The 17,155-nt window shown below is 35.4% G+C and overlaps 1 protein-coding gene across 2 annotated transcripts in view; it reads right to left on the reverse strand.

Moving 5' to 3' along the window:
* The window catches only part of INTS2 (integrator complex subunit 2), a 61,224-nt gene that overhangs the window by 30,013 nt on the left and 14,056 nt on the right, over nt 1-17,155 (reverse strand). For both annotated transcript variants that reach the window (XM_040496928.1, XM_040496927.1), the window contains exons 8-15: nt 16,132-16,358; nt 13,671-13,796; nt 9,446-9,517; nt 9,248-9,362; nt 7,581-7,649; nt 5,473-5,607; nt 4,021-4,197; nt 3,132-3,240 (exon numbers count right to left, since the gene is read on the reverse strand). In XM_040496928.1, the coding sequence (XP_040352862.1) occupies nt 3,132-3,240; nt 4,021-4,197; nt 5,473-5,607; nt 7,581-7,649; nt 9,248-9,362; nt 9,446-9,517; nt 13,671-13,796; nt 16,132-16,358 (1,030 nt within the window). The remainder of the gene's footprint in view (nt 1-3,131; nt 3,241-4,020; nt 4,198-5,472; nt 5,608-7,580; nt 7,650-9,247; nt 9,363-9,445; nt 9,518-13,670; nt 13,797-16,131; nt 16,359-17,155) is intronic.

Consider the following 17,155-nt stretch of genomic DNA (forward strand, 5'->3'; position numbering starts at 1 on the left):
AAAGTTACTGCATTCTATTTTATTTTTTTAGTGTTTATTTATTTTCGAGAGAGCAAGAGAAGAAAGGGCAGAAAGAGAGGTAATAAAGTCTTTAGATGTAATAAACAGGAAACATTTTTTAAGTCTAAAAACTGGAACTATAATGGTAATGCTCATATTTTAATTAGGTATTAGTACACCGGGATTTATTATAGCACTCTATTTCTTACATATATTCTTCTGGATCAATACAATATTTAACTAAAATTAATATACATGGTATAAATATAAACAAATATAAATATTTTTAAACAAACCAAAAATATATGTGCATACGAAAAATATATAGACACATATGCACTTTTTTTCCACTGTTTATTTGAGAAAGAGAGAGAGAGAGCATGCACATATGAGAGGGAGGGACAGAGAGAGAGAGGGACATAGAGAATCCCAAGCAGGCTCTGCACTGTCAGCATAGAACCTGATATATGACTTGATCCCACAAACTATGAGATCATGAGCTGAGCCAAAATCAAGAGTCAATGCTTAACGAACTAAGCCACCCAGATGCCCTCATATGCACTTTAATGGCTATGATAATCCAATACTTGGTTCTAACTGAAATTTCAGAATTCCATATGTGAGCATCTTCAGCTACCTGGTGGTTACCAATAATTTTTATTATAAGGGCCAAAACCACAGAACATTTAACAATGTACTAAAACCAGAATACAACTTCACATGTAGGAATTAAATGTGACGCAGAATTACCATTTTGAATGTGAAAGAGCAAAGTTCTCTCATGTTGTGACATATTCTGCAGTTATTTATTCCCCTTGGAGATGAGAAACTAGACTAGGAAAAAGTCTCCTCAACCAAAAAGGAAAAGACAGATCTCTCTATTTGTTTTCCACATCCATCACCTCTCAAGGACATCAGTCCAGGGGTTCTGTCCTCAGCATTATCAACCTTGCCTCTCCATTAGATTACTCCCAACAACATACAAACATTCCCTAAACTCTTTCACCTTCAAAAAAAAAAAAGAAGAAGCCCTCTCGTGACCTCATTTTCCTCTCCAATTATCACATTCATTGCTTTCCTTTCTTTATGACTTCTCCAAAGACCTGTCTCTACTCACTGTCTTCAGTATATCTCCTCTACTTTTCGTTTCAATTCACTACAATCAGGCTTTCTCCTACCACTACTAGTAAAACTGTAAAAGTCAAATGACATCCAGCAAGCAATATGCAGTCATCAGCTGAGCCTCAGTCCAAACCTTAACTTACTAGAAACATCATTTGACAGAGGGGATCACTGTATCTTCAGAAACATCTTCTCTTGGCTTCCAGGACATCATAACCTCCTGATTCTCCCACACTTTACTCTTGTCCTTGGTGATCCTATTTAATGTCATGATTTTAAATATCATACATATGCTGAAGAATCTCAAAGTCTAGTTATTTCCCCTGAATTCCAGGCCAGTCTATATAACTATCTCCTTAACATACCCATTTGAAAGTTTATCACACATTTCAAAATTAACATGTCCAAAACTGAGCTCCTGATCCTCCACAAATCTGCTCCTTCCCCTGGCTCTTTTATTTCAGTTGATAGCCGTTCTGTCCTTTAGGCTCAGGCCAAAAGGCTCCACATTAACTTTGGCTCAGGTCTCTCAAATCTCATGAATTCATCAGCAAAACATTTAAACTCTAATTGAAAAATACATATGCACTATCAGTCCAAAACACCACTATCTTTTCCCTAGAATCTTGTAAAAACTTAATAACTTTCCTCTAATGTCCCAGTTCCTTTCCCAGATTCAATCCAGGCCAAGTTGTACTCCTAACCTAAATTCCTTAACTTTCCAACTGAGATCCATTAGATTATTGAGTAAAGAACAGAGGCTTAACAGGAACAGAGTTGAACTAAGCATATCACTGGGGACTGGAATATATAATCTTTAAAGATTGCTCCAGTCCTAAAAATCCTGAGTATTTGTTAATTCTGCATGGTATACACATAAGAGTTGACTATACTACTCTCTGTACGTTCCTGTATTAAAAAAATTTTTTGCTAAACATTAATTTATATAAAAAATAAGAGTGTATCTTGGTTCCAGCTACAGTGTGAATGGTCTGAATTCTCCCCCAGACCACCTTCTTGTAATTTATTCTTCTATGGTCTACTGAATCACAAGTGTCATTTTTTTTTTAACAGAATTAGTTATATGTGGATAAAAGTGAGAGACTATTATCTACTGCTTATTATTAGCCCATCTTGTGGCTAATATGACTAAGATTATAATTACAGTTAAGGGATATCATCCATATAACCCTAATGATTATAGTCAGGAAAGAAAGCAGCTGAGAAATCCACAGTATTCTTAAAACCCAATACTTAAGATAAATAAAAGAAACTGACCCACCGAACACTGAATAGTAACTTTGATTTATAGCTCTCAAAAAGTAAAATCACTCAGCAAAATAACAGCCCTTACAAGAATTTTCCCTGTATTACATACTAAATGCCTACAGCTTTCTAATGACACTTTTTGTTCAGTATGGAACTACATACACTTAGCAAACCTAAAACACAGGTGAATTTTCTTTTTCAAATATAGAAGAGCATACTACTTTATACCAATATCTTCTATGTTAAATCTGATCTTCTGATATTAAAGTTGCTGTTTGAAAGCCCAGTTCAGTGATAATTTTAATGGCAAAATGAAACTCTTCTGTTGTTTTTTTCTCCTGTTTTTGAATAGTTGGTATTCTTCACACTAATGGAAGGAAGGCAGGGCAAAGATTGAAATCAAGCAAAAAAATTTCAGTTACTTCTTTCAGATTTATCTCTTAATTTATAGGTACTTAGTAGAGTCACTAAATTGCTAAAATATAGGCAATTAGGCCATTATTAATTTAGCCTGCTAAAAAAAAGAAGACTGAGCCTCAAGGGGTGGTTATGTGCCCATACATACATGTATTTATGCATCAGAGTATATAATGCCTACATTGCAAAGACTACAGAATGATACTGGAATTTGTTAGTATACTAGACCTTATTTTCTCATGACAGCTTGGAAAATAACACAATATAAGCAAATCAAATGAACGATCACTAGAAACACTCCCCTATATACATGTACACCTTACCTAAAGTCTTTGTGTTTGCTAGGAGAGCCTCCTCATAAGACAGTATATAGTAAAGCACCAAAAGCTGTGCTGTGATACTGAAACGTTGATTAAGACGGATGTTGTCACCCTGGAGGTAATAATATAAATACTTTAAAATACTGTTAAATTTCATGACTACTTTTTTGATGGTAAAATCATTTAACATAGACTATTCAGTGTTACTATTCCCAAGAGCAGATAAAATGGGAGAAACATTGCCATGTTTGTATTAAACTCAGAGACAACTTGAAGTTTAAATTTGAGATGGTATGGAAGATGAAAGGCAACATGCTTAACAGTCTTTAAGACAAAAAAAAAAAAAAAAAGGACTTCAGCTTTCCTCAACAGCAATTCTATCAGGCTGCTTCTGAAAAAGGTTTACTGGAGTCTCAAGTATTACCTGAAATCACCATGAAGAACATAACTCCTAAAAAATATATATTTTACGTCTGAATATATTTATGAAAAATACAACCATCTTTTCCTTCTAAGAAATGGACAAAAAAAAATTTTCTTCAAGTTGCCCAATTGAATCTAAGTAGATCTTAGATTCCCAGGAAGCTAAACAAACATCTGTTGAATGTATTGTAATGTCACAGAGTCCTGTGTTAAGCACACACTCTCTGGGGCACTCTTTAGACTTTAAAACGGACCTTTTAAAAGAACTCCTCAAAAAGTGCCTCTTCAACAAACCACTTGGAACTAATAACATACCTATAAATTTCCTAAGTGAGCTGAAGAAATTTTATCTCATTTAAAGTTCAGAACCACCCAGAAGTCCTCTAATAATCAAAGAAATAATATGAAACAAGTCAGAAGAATAAAATAAAATAAAAATCAGAAAAATGTACAAGAACAACTACTTTACCCCAATGACTCCTTGGAAAATACTGAGGATCTCCTGTTCTGTGACTGGCTGATTTGTGGCTTCTGGATTAGATTTAGATGCTGGAGTAAGTATGGAATTTATGTATACATCAATCAGAGGAAGTAATTGAGGATGGAGTGGAGTAGAGGTTTCACACAGCTGTCTATAAATCCAGTCCTAAAAAAGAAGGTTATAGGCACTAAATCAATTATGGCAATAAGAAAAAGCAAGTAAAATTTAATAAGTACATACAATTTTACATGATTTATGAATCACTGAAACTATTAACTTTTAGCAGTTCTAAATATATTACCCAGTTTCACAACTGTCTTTGATTTAAAAATATGAATTACTTGTTATATCTTAATCAAGACTATTGTCTAGTAGAAGATAAATCTAAAATGATGAGTCTGGGTTTCAAATATGGACTTTGGGTTTTTAGTCTATTAGTTTTTAAGTAGTAGGAAAAATATTGTAAGTCACTACTATATCTATATTTAGGTATAGACCCCATAGCACAGAGGAATTTAGGGAGAGGAACAACTCTTTACAGCAAATCCTCAGATAGATTGAGAAAGTGATGAGTTGCCTGGGTGGCTCAGTCGGTTTAGCACCTGACTCTTGATCTCAGCTCAGGTCTTGATCTTAGGGTTGTGAGTTCAAGGCCTGTGCTGGGCTCCACACTGAGCTTAGAGACTACTTAAAAAAAAAAAGTGGCCTTGGCAACTACTTATGGGAGAGACTATCACTTAACTACACACAGATAGAGGACATGTAGATATGGTGGGTGTGCATTCAGACTCTTAAATCTTTTCTATTTCATTTGTTAAAAATATAAAGAAGCAGAAGATACAATCTACCTGGAAAACAACTTCACTAAATCATGAAAACAAGGATAGTTAAAGGTAATATATCAATGCATATAAGTGTTCATTATTCTTTATAAATTAAAGAGCCTCCAGAAAAGGCTCAGATTTCTTTACTTTTGGGGTTTATCCTTTTCTTTAGAAGACCTTTTAACTGTTTGATATAGCCAACTATAAGTAACTGGAAATATATCGAAATATGTATGTTAGGTGTTAGCTATCCTTGTGACAAAAGTACAAATGCTGGTCATGGCTGACAAGAAACTTTGTTTGGTAAAGAAAACCAAAGTATAGAAAATGGCAATTTCTTACTAAGTTTTAACGAAATAGCCACATGCTATTATTGAAAATTCAAATGGATTAGTACCATTGTACATTTTGTCAATAACTTAAGAATTATATTATTTTTAAAATCTGACATTAACTATACATACATTTATACATAGTCCTAGTTACTATGTATAAATGGATAGTAATTAGACATATTTTATACACAAAATCCACAGAAGCCTATAAACAGAAATAGAACTAGGAAAAAAAACCATTAACTTGGGTTGTAGCTTGAAATATAACTATAAGGTTATACTTTTATTGACACTTTGTGCTTGGTAAAGGAACGACTCCTGAGAAGCTGGTAAATACAATGAATGGGCAAAAATCCAGTAATGTTGGCACTCAGGTTGCTGGTGACAGGGACCCGAACAGCATGAGCTGTGACAACCTAAAAGGGAAAACAATATTAATACATATGATAAAACCAAATATAAAATTATTCTGAAACAGGGAAGATTAGCAGGTAGACTGTCAATATTTAATACAAATGCGGTCCTTAGGAATGAATGAGAAAAACTAATTACATGGTAATTAATACTTCTGAATGATGAGGCAGCATACATTTAGGAATTTGTAAAGCACTCTAATTTTTTAAATTTGTTTTTATTTTTTTATTTATTTATTTTTTTTTAATTTTTTTTTTCAACGTTTATTTATTTTTGGGACAGACAGAGACAGAGCATGAATGGGGGAGGGGCAGAGAGAGAGGGAGACACAGAATCGGAAACAGGCTCCAGGCTCTGAGCCATCAGCCCAGAGCCCGACGCGGGGCTCGAACTCACGGACCGCGAGATCGTGACCTGGCTGAAGTCGGACGCTTAACCGACTGCGCCACCCAGGCGCCCCTTAAATTTGTTTTTAAGCATAGATAGGTTGACAGTGATGTAGTAAGGTAAAATAAAAATCTAAAATTTGGAATCATAAAATCTGGACTCAGTGACTTTACATAAGTCATTTTATCTTTGGAGTCTATTTTCACATCTATAAAATGGAACAATATAGTCTTACCTGCCTCAAAGGTTTTTGTGAGGGGGAAAAAGTGCTTTGAAAAACATATGTCAATTATAAAGTATCAGTTCTTTATATGTGATATAAATTCTTTATATATGATATAAATTATCACATTGACATAAACAGGAATTTTTATTGTCATTCTCATTCTGTCATGCATAGACCTCTAATGGTTGTTCAAAGACCCTTCCCAAAGTCATCTTCCAGTCAGTTCAAATAAACACATAAAAAATAACTTATGAGTCTCCTATGTACCATGTGTGTCTGTACGTGGGAGTGTATGTACATTGAGGAGAGAAAAGAGAGTTTGGTATAGGGATGAGAGTATTACCCTAAAATAAACACAGTTATGCATCCATGAGTATTTTCGAATCTCATTTTTTAAGACATGTATGTTCTTTGTTATCTGAGGTTTACATTAACAAATTAATCTGGGAATTAATTTTAAATTTCAGAATTGTCCCCTCGCTAAAAAAAACCAAAATATCCTTAAGATTACCCATGGACAAAAGAACTAAGGCCAAATAAGAACATGTAAATACAAGAATAAGGAATGTAGACACTCTAGCTTATAATTTAGTTAGAAATGAACATTACAGCCTAAAAGTTTAAACAGGGCTATAGTTTGCTTTTCTCTTGACAAATCCAAATGATTACTCTATGTGAGATCCTTACCATCAACATCTAAGACCATATTCTTAGTATTTACTCAAAATCTCCAAAAAATATAAAATTTAAAACATACATTTGTATGTAGTATATACTTTAAAAGTAAACTTTAGGGGTGCCTGGGTGGCTCCGTCGGTTAAACAACCCACTCTTGATTTCATTATTTTTTTTTTTTAATGTTTATTTTTGAGACAGAGACAGAGCATTGGTGGGGGAGGGGCAGAGAGAGAGGAAGACACCGAATCCGAAACAGGCTCCAGGCTCCAAGCTGTCAGCACAGAGCCCGACGCAGGGTTCGTACCCACAAACCGTGAGATCATGACCTGAGCTGAAATCAGTTGCCCAACCGACTGAACCACCCTGGTGCTCCCCCACTCTTGATTTCAGATCACATCATGACCTCACAGTTGTGGGATCGAGCCCCGCATCAGCTCCTTGCTGAGATTCTCTCTTTCCCTCTCACTCTCTCTCTGCCTTTCCACACCCTTCCCTCTCTCTCTCTCAAAAAAGTAAACTTTAAATGGGATTATTCTTTACAGAAGTTTCAGAGATTAAATAAACTATCATTGGAAACTAAAGGACTATAGTATACTCTTAAACTGAGATATGCAAGTTTTCCCCAAATGAATGTTGTAAAACAAAATTAAAGAAGTACCTAAAGAATAAAGTTAAAAGAAGTACCTGCTCAGTAAAAATTTCCTGTGTGAAGATAGTCTTCATCCTGCTCAAGGAGCTTGGCTTAATTACAATCTAAAACAACCAAAAAAATTCTCAGCACATAAAAATATATGAAGCACACTTTAATAAATTTATTATCTAAAATGACTGTGATATATAAAATTAAAGTTCAAATAAATACAGTTTTGGGGGTCCTGGCTGGCTCATTCGGTACAGCATATGACTCTTACTCTCAGGGTTTTGAGTTCTCTCCCCACATTGGCATGGAGCCTACTTAAAAAAATAAGTGAAAATAAATATCTTTTGGAGCGCCTGGGTGGCTCAGTCACTTAAGCGTCCAACCTTGGCTCAGGACATGATCTCGCTGCTCGTGGGTTCGAGCCCCACATCAGGCTCTGTGCTGACAGCTCGGAGCCTGGAGCCTGCTCCAGATTGTGTTTCCCTCTCTCTCTCCCCCATGCCCCATTCACATTCTGTCTCTCTTGCTCTCAAAAATAAAAATAAACATTAAAAAAAACTAATACAAAAAACCTTTTAAAAAAACACAAAAGACACAGTTTCACTAGTAATCGATGAAAGGCAAAGTAAGTGGAACCATCTTTCATCAGTCAAATTTGTAAAGATGAAAAAGAATCGTAACACCCAGTGATGGTGAGAGTCCAGTTAACTGGTACTTTCATGCACTAATGAGAATAGTTAAAATGATATAAACTTTCAGTAAGATAATCTGGCAATTATATTAATATCATTATATTCTTTTTAGTTAGTAATTGCCTTCTAGAACTTTTTCCTAAGGAGATAATCCAAAAATTGTTTAAAGGGGGTACCTGGCTGGTTCAATCTGTAAAGCATGTAACTCTTGATCTTGGGGCTGTGAGTTCAAACCCCATGCTGGGTGCAGAGATTACTTAAAAAACAAGTTTAAAGATAAACATATGTGAGTACCTATGTATGTATTTACATAAATAAGGATAATCATCTAAGCACTATTCAGAAAGTAAGAAATCTACATGGCAAATAAAGGATCCATTAAGAAAATCCTGATTGGTCCATATGATGGACTACTATGCAGTCCATAATAAAAATGATATTGTATCAGAATTTTTTTTTAATGTTTTTATTTATTTTTGAGAGAGAGGGAGAGACAGAGTGTGAGCAGGGGAGGGGCAGAGAGAGGGGGAGACACAGAATCTGAAGCAGGCTCTAGGCTCTGAGCTATCAGCACAGAGCCCGACCTGGGGCTCAAACTCGTGAACTGCAAGATCATGACCTGAGCCGAAGTCGGACGCTCAACCGACTGAGCCACCCAGGCACCCTAGAATATATATTGATATGAGGATATGTCATCACATGTTGGTTAAGTTCTTTAAATTGAAAAATTGAAAAATATATCAATGTAAAGAAAGAGTAGACACCAGAATGTGAACAGTAGTATCCTTGATATCTTGAAAAATGAAATTATATTCTTCCTTTGTGTATTCTCATGCTTTCTATATCGAACATCTATTATTCTTGTAAATAAATGTTTTCAAAACATATATTTTTTCCTGATAAAATTTCAAACTATTAAACTAAAATTACTTCAAAATGGAAACAAAATATACTGTACACTACAAGAAAATGCCCCACCTAGAAACACCTTCCTCAGAAAGAAGATAAAAGAAAATTACCTTCATCCCCAAAGTGGAACAGACCAAGTCAATGATAGCACTAAGCTGGTTGCTATGAAAGTACATAGCGACCAATAACAACATCTCCCCAAAAGAAGCAGAGACGCCAGATGTACTGTTGAAACAAAAAAGAAAATATGAATTTCCAAAGAGAAGTTAAGAAACACTTACTAACTGAAACAAATGGAGTCACCTTACCTTTCAAAATATGCTTCTTCTTTTATCATCCAACTTAGCCACACTACCATTAGCTGCTCCTGTTCAGGTGTACTATATAAAACATGAAAAAGTCAATGGTTTATCAGAGATACTAGCATAAGAATGAGAAAGCATTCTGGAATTATTTTTTAGTAGATAGTATTTTTTCCTTTGCTATTTTGAAATATCAATTTAAATTAACTCCTTGTTTAAATGGCTATTACCTGTCACTGAAATAATGAAGTAGTTCCAGAGATGAAGAATAAGGGCCTTTGCTTTTCTTTATGAATGTGAACAGTCAAACCCTCTCAAAGTTTTAATTACTGCATTTACAAGTTGGAGAAAGTGAACTTCCTCACATTTTTTGAAAAGCAAAGACCTTTTGGGATTAAAATGTTAGAAAAACTGCATTAACAGCTGATATTTCATATAGAAAAAAATCCAGTGTTAAAACAATCACCAAAAAGTCACAAACTGAGTATGAGATCAGTAACAAGGTAATTAAAATTTAGTTTTGAAAAACATTTTGAGCAGACGGGTGCCTGGGTGGTTCCATTTGTTGAGTGTCTGACTCTTGATTTCAGGTCAGGTCATGATCCTAAGTTGTGGGATTGAGCCCCACGTCACGCTCTGTGCTGAGCATGGAGCCTGCTTGAAATTCTCTCTCTCTTCCTCTGCCCCTCTCCCCTGTTTGTGCTCTCTCTCTCTCTCTCTCTCTCTCTCTCTCAAATAAACAAAATGACAAAAAAAATTTTTTGTAAAAAACATTTTGAGCAGAACTCAAAACTATAGAGAAATAAGAGAGCACTATTCAAAAAAAAAGAAAAAGAAAAAAGAGGCATGGGCTCATCACACATAAAAAATGATTATAAAAACATACCAACAATGATTTTTTAAAAGGGAATTCCTAGATTTACATCAAAAGGTACAAGTCAACTTTGACTTGTGAAAATAATTTGCATTGATTTTCTTCTACTTCATTGCAGTATAAATGGATAAAACAAAAGCAACTGAAAAGCCTGCTAACCCAAGTTAAGAAAATTTAAAAGGTGAGTCTCAACTCTACATAAATCATTGCTCTAAAAAAAGACAGAGTTATGTAGTAGAAAGATAATAGCCTTTAGAGCATGGCAAGCCTCAGTAGGAATCTTCTCTCTGTTAATCTCAAACAAGAAATTTAAATGATCCTTCTGAACTTTAGCTCTCCTATCCAAAAATACAAATAAAAATATCCACCTTTTAAAAGTAATAAAGATTAGAGATAATGTTTAGAAATTACTTCAGGAAAAGAGAAATCACGTCATTTTATTACTTAATTTCACACCCTCCTAAAACCCCAAACTACATTAAAGGGATTTTCCTAAAAGGCATAAATGCATATGATGATGACAATGGACAACAACACAGAATACTGGAAGCAAGAGAACATATGGAAGAGTGGTAACTGATTCAGCAGATGCAAGAAAGCAGAATACTCAACTGGCAGGAAGGAAAAGCCAATCCACTTTATACCACAGAATCCCCAAAGAGCTTAGGAACTGACAGCTCCAGGCAGTTCTAGGAGGAAGAGTGAAGACACAGCCTAAATTAAAAAGGTCAACAGTCTATATAAGTAGCAGACCTCCAGATCACCTCCTCCATTCTACACAATTAGATGAATCCCCCTCCCCCAGCAGAGAGAAGACTGAAGATTTATGCTCTGGAGATGGTAAAAGAAGGTGTCTTTGAACTAAGGGACAACCAGGGATATCTGAAGCACCGTTCAAAATGTAGGAGAATTAAGTGAATGATTAAACTACAAGCTTAGTTCCCTAACCCTCATTTTTTAACTTTGCTTATGGGTTTCTTGTCAGGTCTTTACTCTCTACACAAGACAAAAGTCTCCTCTAAGAATCTGATAAGTTTCCCAAAGAGCTACCTATACATTAAAAGATTCTAATCTGCTTATCAGTTTCCTACTTATATTTATTTATTTATTTTCCTACTTATATTTATATTTAAATATAAACAATCAAGAATTATCAAGCCCCTGGGCACCTGGCTGGCTCAGTCATTAGAGCATGTGACTCTTGATCTGGGTTGTGAGTTCAAGCCCCATGCTGGGCATGGAGCCCACGAAAAGAAAAGAAAAGAAAAGAGAAGAGAAGAGAAGAGAAGAGAAGAAAGAAAAAGAAAGAAAGAAAGAAAGAAAGAAAGAAGAAAGAAAAGAAAAGAAAAGAAAAGAAAAGAAAAGAAAAAAAGAAAGAAAGAAAGAAAGAAAGAAAGGGAAAGAAAGAAAGGAAGGAAGGAAGGGAAAGAGAGGGAGGGAGAAAGGGAGGGAGGGAGGGAGGGAGGGAGGGAGGGAGGAAGGAAGGAAGGAAGGAAGGAAGAAAGAAAGGAAGAAAATAGAGACTTATCAAACCCTTGAAAAAACTTGCTAACTTGAAAAATAGAGACCAAAAAAAAGCAGGAAAAAAAAACTTAGAAAAGAAACAGTACTAATAAAATCTCTTCAGTCATTATGATTAGTATCAGAGAAAGCATGCCACTGTGAAGCTACTATACAGAAGAAATAACCAGAGAACAAACAAGACTCTTAGATATCAAAAACTACAGAGGATTAAAAGTTGAAAAAAAATCTTAGAAGGTAGAATGAACAGTATCTTTTCAGAGTGAGAAAAACGTTCTAAAATTTGGATTGTGGTGATGGTTGTACAACTTTGTAAATACACGTAAATCTATTAAATCATAAACTTTAAAATGGGTGAATTTTATGGTATGTGAATGGTCTTTCAATAAAGCTGTTTTTTAAAAAAAGGAGAACAAGACAAAGATAAGGAAAACAGGAAAGGATAAGAAAATAAGATAATCATTTCAGGAAATCCAATATCTAAGTAAGAGAAGGTTTTGGACAGAAATAAAAAAAAAGCCATTTGGAACATTACCAACAAATTAGCTTAAGAAAATTTCCTAGATTAAAGGACATGAGTTCCCAGGTTGAAAGGGTTTACTGAATATCTACGACAACAGACAAAAACAGACCCACACTAAGGCTTATCATCCAAAAAATTTCAAAACTCTATGGACAAAAAGTTAATCCTCCATGTTTCCATATTTTTAAAAAAACAGGCTACACAAAAAACAAGAATCAGAATGTCATCAGACTTCTCATCAGCAACACTGGAAGTCAGAAGACAATGGAATGCGACTTTCAAAATTCTCAAAGGAAATTACTTCCAGCTTCAAATTCTAAACTCTATGAAACTTAATCATGTTCCAAAGTAGAATAAAGACATTGTCAGAAACACCCAGTCTCAAAATAACTGACCTCCCACATATCCATTCTAAACAAGCAAAATGAGAAAACAATTAAAAGAAGGACATATGAGATGCAGGAAACAGGAAATCCAAAAAAGGAGACATGAAGCAAGTTGTGAAAATAATAATGAAGAGCAATTCCAGGATAAGAGCTGTGTACCAGATGCAGAGGTAACCAGTTCAGACTGGAGCCAGTTAGGAGGAGAGATTTCCTTAAGAAATACCTTGGGAGGTATTCTTGGAAATGCTTTGGGAAATATCTTGGGAGGAGGTTAAGATTGGCAGAGAGTATGAGGTTCCATTAATGTAAGTACAAAAAATAAAGAACAAATGAAAACAAACAAAATACAGGATAATTATTAATGCAAAAAGCAAGTTTTGCAGAAGAAAAGTAATCATCCATTACATAGTTGAGCTCCCAATAGTATTATATGAACAACTAAGTATTTGCCAAAGCAAAATTGCAATATAACTGTACTAGGAGAATGGGAAGATAGGAAGGACATATAGATGTACTAGGGGGAAAAGAAGAAAGGAGAACTAATTCTTCATCTTTCATACACAGTAGGAAATCAACAATTATTCCTAAAATTGAAAAATCAAGATCAAAATATAGCAAATACAAACACAGTATTTAAAGATATGGAAGTAAAAAAACAAAACAATCCACTAAAAGAACTGAAAGTTGCCTTGAGGGAAGGGGAAACAGGAAGTAAGGGAATCTGCCTTAACAAATGTTGAAGAACTATTATGACTCTTTAACTGGCATACAATTGATGCTATTGACACCATTCACTAAAAGATAATACCAATGTCCATCCCTAGACCAATTTTTTTTAGTACACTCCTAATTAATGCTATACATGCATTTTAATAGGCAAACAAAATCAGACCTTCAGAAAATAGAGCAACCTATATAATAAAGTACCTGACAAGTGTAGAAAAGGCCAGTAGCATACAAAAGGAAAGCGAAACAAAGCGAACCCCAGCCGGTGTAGCAGGAGGACGGCTTGTCATCAACTGCAGTAATTGCTCAGCTTCTTCCTCAGTTGGTCTAAAAAATGAATATATTATTAGGCTTTACTCTTCTTAGTTGAGAGAGGAAGGAAGAAGGGACTTACCAAACAGTTTAACTTTTCAGATATGAATTCTGATCTTTATAAAGATACCTCATATTTATAAGGTCTTTAATATCTTGAGTCATTAAAAGCAAAACTGTTGCACTTACAACCAGTGCTTTTCCTCAGATACAAATACACACAATCCTCACTTGGCAGAGTTATAAAATGGTTATAAAAATAACCATTCAGGGGTGCCTGGGAGGCTCAGTCGGTTAAGCATCCAACTCTTGATTTCAGCTCAGGTCATGATCTCATGGTTTGTGAGTTTGGGCCCTGCATTGGACCCCACACTGATAGTGTGGAGCCTGCTTGGGATTCTCTCTCTTCCTCTCTCTCTCTCTCTGCCCCTCCCCTGCTCACTGTCACTCACATTTTCTCTCTAAAATAAATGAACTTTAAAAAAAAGTGTAAAAAATATATAATAAAACGTCAAAACATTAAAAACCTCCTCTCAGTCATAATACATAGGGAAATGGAAAAAATAGCTAAGTAATATTTACATAGCACTCTATAATTGAAAATATTACAAACACTGGGAATTAAAGTGTTTTCTTTGTAAAAAAAAATTTGTCAGTAGTTTAAATAGCCCTTGCCTTCTTTTCATTCTATATATCATAATGTGGAGTGAACCTCTTTCTTAATCCTTGATGAATTGTCATAGCCCTTTTTAAGTTTGAATCTGATTCCAACATTTTATTCTTTGTTATGTTCAGTCATGAAAAATCCTTTAAGGTGAAGATTTTTGCCAGCATCACTTCCTCTGGGACTTCATCCTTTTTCCACAATGACTTTCTTCATTCATGTTGACAAGGGCACCTTTACTAAGTTCATGGGATACATATCTAGTGTTTCTCAAATGGCAGCAGTGTTAACATCTTCACAGTCAGCTATTTCTTCTATTTATGTTTGGTTTAAATGTCACTTTCAGTGTTACCACCTTTTGTTTCTTTGCTACATTTTCATCTTTCTTGGCCGATTCCTTCTTTCAATTATTTTCCTCAAATAACACGAGACAAGGTGTCACTGAGAGACAAGGTGACAGTTCAACTATGCATTTTGTTGTATGTTCACCAACCGAATAGATTGGCAGTGACCAGTCGCCAACAACTTCAAATGACATGATGTGATTAGTCACTGATCATGATGTACATCTGTTATTTACATAATGACTTGGGCTTGACGAGCTCTCAGCAAAGTTTGTACTTTATACAATTATTTGGCTAATGTATTATAGTAACTGATACATTAGTTGTTGAGGCAGCAGTGTTATTTAACTAAGCCAACACTAAGTGTGGTAAGTGAAATCCAGACTTATCAGAGACATGCAAAGTGAGGACTGTATATGTAACAATTGAGGACATTACTCAAAAGGATGTAGTGCATTGACTAACTAAGAAATCTTGTGCCTAATAATCACAACATATTGGGGCGCCGGGTGGCTCAGTCAGTTAAGCATCTGACTTCGGCTCAGGTCATGATCTCGTGGTTAGTGAATTCAAGCCCCGCATTGGGCTCTGTGCTGACAGCTCAGAGCCTGGAGCCTGCTTCGAATTCTGTGTCTCCTTCTCTTTCTGCCCCTCCCCTGCTTATACTCTCTTTCTGTCTCTCAAAAATAAATAAATGTTAAAAATAAATAAATAAATATAATCACAATATATCAAATTTAAATAATTTATGATTTCAGTTGTGAAAGGAAACACAGGAGAGATTTACTTCAACTAGCTACATGGGCTAGGTAAAGCATCACTCACAGATCATTCACTATAGTCATGTCAAGCTGTGTTAAAGTCATACATTTCTTTTTTTTTTTTTAATTTTTAAAAAAATTTTTTTTTTCAACGTTTATTTATTTTTGGGACAGAGAGAGAGAGAGGGAGACACAGAATCGGAAACAGGCTCCAGGCTCTGAGCCATCAACCCAGAGCCCGACGTGGGGCTCGAACTCACGGACCGCGAGATCGTGACCTGGCTGAAGTCGGACGCTTAACCGACTGCGCCACCCAGGTGCCCCAGTCATACATTTCTTAAACTGCTCTGGCCCTTCCCATATTCACATAATTCTATTTACAATCTGACAAAAATAGATGGATACATCCCACCTAGGAATGTTTTTGATATAAGGACTTCATTCTTGATATAAGCCAGCCTGCTACCTAAGCCCATTAGAAAACCCAAATCCTCTGAATAAAAGGCCTTTGGCTCGCTTTCTTGGAATTAAAAACAAGAAAATAAAATAATAAAAAGGTAAAATATCAAATTATTGAATACTTGAGTCCAGCGATCCCCATCAAAGCACAGTACAGACGTAAGAGTGCACTGGCTTTCACAACATGCTCTTCTTTCAGCCCCGAATACACAGACACATTGGGCTCCATCTCCACATCAGCTTCCTCCACAATGCGGGTACTTCTTACTGTGGGAAGAATGCCCATCAACTCCAGAAGAAGCTGCCTTCTCATTTGCCAAAGGACAGAACTACTGGTCTCTCTTTTTCTCTGTAAAAAATATAGAGCATGGAGCACTTACCAAGTCAAAAGGACATTCAAACAAAGCTCCCCAGTTAAACACTTGAAATTGACCCTTTTGAAGAGCCTGTCGTAACTGTAGAATCTCATTTTAACCAACTGATTAAAAACTGAAAATTCACTGATTCATTTGAAGAACACTCTATTCACACTAATCCAGATTGGCTATACAGAAAACACTAAGTTAATGACAATCTGAACTGTAAAATGTCATTTAAATACTTTCAAATACATAATGACTAACTAACAGAGTCATATGTAATACAGTAGAAAGTGCTCACATTTTGGACATCTTGGGTTTAAACAAAGCTTTGCTATTAACTATGTACACTTAACTCTCTGAACTCCAATGTCCTTAATGACAAGGAAATGAATATTAATAATATTTAACTCCTGGGGTGCGTGGGTGGCTCAGGTTGAGTATCTAACTCGATTTTGGCTTAGGTCATGATCTCACAGTTGGCATTGGGCTCTGCGTGACACTGGGGAGGCTGCTTGGGATTCTCTCTCTCCCTCTCTCTCTGCCCCTGTCCTCCTGGCTTGCTCTCTCTCTCTCTCTCTCTCTCTCTCAAAATAAATAAGTAAACGCTAAAAAATAATAATAGTAATATTTAACTCCCAGGGCTGTTGTAATGAGGAGTTTATAAGTCTATCACCCTCATAGTTCTTGAGGCAGGGATAACATCTTAGTCATCTATTACTTGGCAGGGCCTAACATTGTGCCTGACATATAGCAAGCATACAGTATCTGTTAAATAGATGAAAGA

The sequence above is a fragment of the Herpailurus yagouaroundi genome, unplaced genomic scaffold, assembly GCF_014898765.1.
Source record: "Herpailurus yagouaroundi ecotype Mexico unplaced genomic scaffold, PumYag 189, whole genome shotgun sequence".
NCBI lineage: Eukaryota > Metazoa > Chordata > Mammalia > Carnivora > Felidae > Herpailurus > Herpailurus yagouaroundi.